The following is a 6,000-nucleotide window of genomic DNA, read 5'->3' on the forward strand; positions in this document are numbered from 1 at the left end:
ACCCCGACTCTCATCGTTCTGCCATTCCATACAATACCCGCGCTCTTCTCTGCCACCCTGGCGACTACGATCTCCATTCTTCGGCGCAAAGTTGCAAGCTCTGCGATCTTCGACTTCGTGGCCGCATTTCCTCGTGAAATTAACAGCTTGTACCCGATCGCAACGGAAGGAAACAAAAATCTCCATGCGCATCGACTCTCCGGGGCTCGTGGCCACTTCATCGATACAACAGCTATTCAGCCTGGTTGGAAGCTCGCCTTAGGGTTAGGCGCCGTTTTTTTGGGTCGTCAAGGCCGTGGCTATACTTCTGCTAAGCACCCGGCAGTCTGAGCCTGCGATAGGTTAGCCTTCGGATCGTGAAGAGCAAGGTAAAATCTAGGCTGAGCCCATGCACGGTCTCCTCTTAGGAACTCAACTCAGTTCCGGCGATGGACACTGTATCAAACTAATTTGGCTGATGGTTCCTGGGCATGTTAACAAATGCGAGAAGCTGAGCACGTATGCGCAACATCACAACGTCGCAAAGTAGCAGGAGTTATTTTATACCATATTGATTCTGCCAGGCCGCTGACGGGCGAGGCATACTACCTGAGATCATGAGATGTCCTTGCTAGGACCATGAAATATGGATATCGCAAGGAAAGATTGAAGAGAATACCGAATCACCGACTTTTGATGCGCCGTGAACAGATTCACGCCATCGTCGCAACCGAGTCCTCCATCGTATTCCGAACCAGTGAAGCCATCCTATCCAGCACTACCGACCGGCTTGACCTCTCTTCCTTCCTTAGATGTACCACATAACATCCCTGAGGCCGCGTGCGTTCTGCATCGGCATCAACGGAGCGATCTCGACGTTCTGCTTGGATGAACCAGTAGAAGACTGCTGGTCTGCTTTGGACTCCTTCTTGCCAGATGAGACCGGGTTGTCGTTGAGATGAGCACGGGAACGGTCGGCGGCCAAGTGGGCGTAGTAGACCGCAGGGTGTAGAGACACCGGAGTAGTAGAGCGGACATAGTGGTATGAGTGCTCGAAGATAAACTGCTGGAGCTCGGCCGACAGCCACTCACCCTCGTTGAGAATGCACTGGTAATGGATGGGGCGAGCTGTACCCTTGATGGCAACGTGGGCGCAGAGATAGAAGTCGAACTCGAACGGATGGGTGCAGCCAGACTCTACCAAAGTACCGGGAAGAGGGTTGCCGTTGCGGTCGCCCTTGCCAGCCTCCGGGAAGAAGCGGATATGGTGGCGCTTACCAGCAATGACGACGGTGAACTTCGGGATCTCCTTGCAGCCCAGCTTCTTGAAGCATTCTTTCATGTCATGGACTTCTTCCTCAAGGACAGCGGCGTACTGTCCCTCGCTCACGCCATCTCTAATATAGAGTACACGCTGAGGAGGCTTGCCCTGGCCGATCTTCTGCATCCAGTTCTTGGCCATGAACCCGAAGTGGTCGTTGATGTTGGAGGTTGTGACCGTCTCCACGCGGTTACCGTTGGTCTGAACCTCAGCCCAGTACTTGGCGAAGTGGACGTCGGCGGATACCGTAATGGCAGCGAAGGATGCAGCCTCACCTGAAGCGGCTCCGGGAGCAGGGTGAGAGACGTCGGCGCCAACGACCATGGTGGGAATAGATGCTGACTTCGGGGCAACCTTGGGAATGAGCTGAGACTTCGCAACCGAAGTAGCTCCGCCAAGCTTAGCGTTGACCTTCATGCAGACGTTGGAAATGTACTGGGGCGAAGCAGACATGACATGCTTGGCCTGGAGAACCTGCGAAGCCACACCGAATCGAATGTCGCAAGACTTCTTGATGCGACGATAGACGTCGACATTGCGGTCGTTGACGACGAAGAAGAGCAGATTAGGTGGCATGGCGTACTTGTTGCCAGTCTGGTTCCAGACCTTCTGGATCATCTCACCGCCATCAGCAAGGTTACCGGGACCCATCCATGGCTTCTTGCCATGCTGAGGGTGGGCGGCGACAAGTCCACCATGGGCTTCGTAGATCTGGACGAACTTCTGGAAGAAGGCTTCAATGGCTTGAGGAGGAGGGCTGCCACGACCTTGGACACAGCAGACACCCCACGCCTTGATAGGACGCTCCTTGTTGTTCATGGCGAACTTGCGACCGTCGAGCCTCCAGCGTCCGGCGATCATGTCCGCAGGCTTGATAGTGGCCTCCTTGGAGCCGGCGCCGAAGTGAACGGTGGGCGAAGGGAGAATACGAGCCGTCACCTTGGCAGGCGCGGAGCTAACCTTCAGGCCGTAGTGGCGGAGGTAGGGGTCATTCTGCCAGTTGAGCAACTTGACTCCCTGCTGAACAGCCGCCCAACGCTCCTTGGGAAGGGTGACGGCGAACTTGATCATATTGGACGTCTGGGTATCGCTGAGCTTGGTGGTGTAGTGCTGGTTGCCGTCGATCTTCAGGACGTCGACAGGCATATAGACAGGCTCCTTGCGGATCTTCTTGGTCATCTTGACTACCGGCAGACCAGCCATAACAGTGACGCCATACTTCTTCTTAAAGTACTGAGCAACCGAGATCTTCTTGGAGCGGTCATCGGGATCCGGGAAAGTCGCCTGGGAAGCGTCCATGTTGACGAATTCATCGATCGTCCTGAGATCAAAAGTTAGTACACCACGCGTATGTAGTCGGCAAACCGGAAAAAGTATCTTACCATTGTGTAGGCTCCTTAGTATGTGTCGTAGATACACCTACTTTCTTGAACTTGCGGAGGTCCCTCTTGAGCATGGAGCCCTTCCAGTCACGAGTGGCGTTCTTGTACATGGTGGCGAACTGAGGCGGGTTACAGTTGAAGACTTGGCCAATAGCGCGGGTGAGCTCTTGAGCACGCCAGAAGGTGCCGTTGGCGACATCGACGTTGACCGACAGTGACTTCTTGAACTTGTCGTCCAAAACGGGGCGAAGGGACGCGAAGACACCCTTGAAGGCTTCAACACCACCACCAAGGTCGAAGCGGGTTTCTCCGCGCTGGAAGAAAGACTTCTTGATTTGAGTGTACTGCTGAGAAGGCCACTCGCGCATGACATGGTCAAGGAAGTTGATCGTGTCGATACACTCGTTAGACCAAGAAGCTTGGCCATCGAGGAAAGCGTTCAAGTTGATGAAGTCGACCTTACGAGTCCAGCGGACGTGGATGGTGTGCTTGTTGCCACGCGCTCCCGGCTTGGTAGGACGGCCCTCCTCCTCATCGAGGTCGACAGTGATGCGGGTATCGTCACGGGGCAGACGCTTACCGGACCAAGCCAGCTTGTTGGTGTCCCAGACCCAGAGGTTGGCGGGCTCACCAAGCTCGGCCTTGATGGTAGGGGAGTTCCAGATCTTCTTCAGTAGGACACGCTTGGTGTAGTCGAGGGCGTCGCCGCTGTAGTTGAGCTTGTAGAAGTTAGTATTAAGTCAAACTGGGGGGACAGGAAAACTTACATCATACTGATGGACGACGGTGTCGGGGGCCTTGACGACGTTGAAGGTGTTGAGCACGATGTTGGCGGCCTTGCCGAACTGGTTGAAGTTCTTGGGACGTTGAGGGAGAGAGCCCGGGATGGTGAGCTGATGGTCGTTAGCAAAGAGAATATTATTGTGCCTCGGAGTGTAGAGGCTGGTGTCCTGGTAGAAGCGATGGGGAGCGGCGTCTTGGCCGACCATGATGAAGATGGGAAATGAGGGAAATTGGGATTATGAAGATAATGGGAAGGGATTGTGGGAATGAAAGATAGCAGAATCCAAATGATGTTTGGAATAAGAATGAGGGCAAAGATGAGAGAAGGGCAAGCCACGGGGAGATGTAGCTCTTATGCTCACAGCCTAGAGAGCGTACCCATACCAATCTTGGTAGGATGCGAGCCCAAAGCTGTTTGCATTTGGGCAGTGCGGGGAGGTGTGTTTGCATGAATGATACATGCAAGATGCCCTTGCGGCCTGAGACAGAGGAGTGTTTGTACTTACACCACGAGCCTGGTACCAACCGGCAATACCAAGGAAATCGGAGATGTTCTTGAGGTCTCGGGGGTCGGTGTAGTCAACGCAAGCCCGGACGTTAGGATCGCGGTTGCCATCGACACGGGGAATGGACTTCGGGGCGGAGCGCTGAGTAGGGTCGCGAGACTCAGAAGAGGAGCCGTTGGACGAGCCGTTGGACTGCTTCTCGGCCTGCGCGCGCTTCTTGGCTGGACCTACCATTGCGTACTCTAGATGTCATGTTAGCGGTGTTCGAGAGCGAGGACGCGTTTGCCAGCGGAGTCAACCACGGCATGGAGCTTGCGCGATCAGAGGCGACAGCGGAGGACACGTACCTTGATCTCAGATCTGAGTCGCGTGCGGGACTGGCGTTGAGGACGTGAGCGTTTGAACCGGATCGCTGATCGGGTCTGAGGCAAGTTAGCAAAGTTCAAAAGTAGAAGCTGCGAACTGATGTGCTCGCGACAAAGGCGACGAAACAAAAAGCTATGTGCGATAAAGCATGGGAGAGGAGCGGCATACAAAAGGAGTGTTGTTGGATATGATGTGTTGGGGTGGGAAACAAAAGGTGAGGCTGAGGAAGTTATGGCACTGGGTGAGCTCCAAAGCTAGGCCGAGTCGGGGTCATGTGGTAGCGTCAAAACAAAGAGGGCAGGAACGATGAGATTGCTGTGGTGACCGTGCCGATAAGGGCGGTGACTGCGCGGCAGGTACCAGGACCTCGACGTGACACAGAGTACGCAGCGGCAGCAGTGCGATGATGATCACCATCATCGTCGTCATGGTGACTGAAAGAGGAATGCTTAATTGGGAACTTACTGGAAGGCGCTGAGCGCGGAAGACTGCCTGCAGTGGTGTTGACTGAACTGCCTGCAGTGAGGATTGTGAGACTGGCTCTTGTTGCGGTTGGGGAAGGTAGGCTTGATGTTGGTGAAGTAGCTGCAGCTTGTAGAGGATAGAAGGCTTGTCCCTTGTGATAATTGTCAAGTTAGGAAGGGAGGGAAGAGTAGTTGTCGTTGTAGTGTGAGGAAGGAAAGAGGGGTTGAGACAGTGGGTGGGCAAGCTTATATGGACAGACGGGATACGCTAATCGCTGGCATGTGAGATCTCGGACACGTACCGGAGGTGTATACAGGTAAAAGATGAGGTTTAAGTGGGGCTGGGGTTTGTAGACGAGGTGAGAAATTGTGGTGTTGTGACTCTGCCGGCGGGTGGCGTAGGATACGTGATAATCGCCTTCGAGGCCTGGTGAGAGACTGACCAAACGTCGTCGGGCACGAGACGGTGGCGTAATCTGAGCAGATTACGGGAATGACGAGACCCCCAAGGCCGGAGTTGTTGAAGAAATCCCGAAGTATGACATTGATGATACCTTGGTATAACAAGGATATATGCCGGATCTATCCCAGAGTGCTACGGCCGGAGACCGAGACGACCTTTGCTTGGAAAGTGAGCCCCCTGAATTTGATAATGACAACGAGAATGCAATGTGTACATTCAGATATTGGGCCCTTCGAAGAAGCGTGAAGCATTTCCTAAGTGACCAAAGAATACTGATGGACACCATCCCGTGCAGAACCCCAGACCAACCTGAACAGCTTCGAACGCTCGCCGACTGATGCAAGCATCTACTTGGGCACATTGTCATGTCGGAGGCATCTCCTTGAGCACTTTCTTCGGCGTAAATTCCACTCTAACGTTGAGATGGTCGTAACTCTGACAGCGATTCTGGAGAAGCGTTTTCCCATAACCCCTAAGACGAAGCAAATAGGCTTTATGAGCGACGAGACCGGGAAACCCAGTCTAAACCTCCAATGTATTATGTGCTCGTGGATACTGCGTCCCTTCCATGCTCTTGTATACACCCCTAAATTGGAGATCTTGTCGGGTAAACTTCGAAGACTGCATCGCGAAGTACTGCCACATGACGGCGACATATCTAGGTCTACTATGCGTGATTGGGAAGTGGTGATTAGATCATCGGAGCGTGTTGGTTCCCAGTATATATACGTGCAAT

The 6,000-nt window shown here is 53.7% G+C and overlaps 1 protein-coding gene across 1 annotated transcript; it reads right to left on the bottom strand.

Moving 5' to 3' along the window:
• Nucleotides 1-787: 787 nt before the first annotated feature.
• On the bottom strand, nt 788-4,205 carry J4E90_000662 (uncharacterized protein; the record flags this gene model as incomplete). Its single annotated transcript, XM_051430258.1, has 4 exons — nt 788-2,621; nt 2,683-3,401; nt 3,450-3,575; nt 3,972-4,205. 4 exons carry the CDS (start codon nt 4,203-4,205, stop codon nt 788-790), a joined length of 2,913 nt encoding a protein of 970 aa, XP_051295745.1.
• Nucleotides 4,206-6,000: the final 1,795 nt, after the last annotated feature.

The sequence above is a fragment of the Alternaria incomplexa genome (assembly GCF_024043165.1).
Source record: "Alternaria incomplexa strain BMP 0042 chromosome Unknown scaffold_1, whole genome shotgun sequence".
Lineage (NCBI taxonomy): Eukaryota > Fungi > Ascomycota > Dothideomycetes > Pleosporales > Pleosporaceae > Alternaria > Alternaria incomplexa.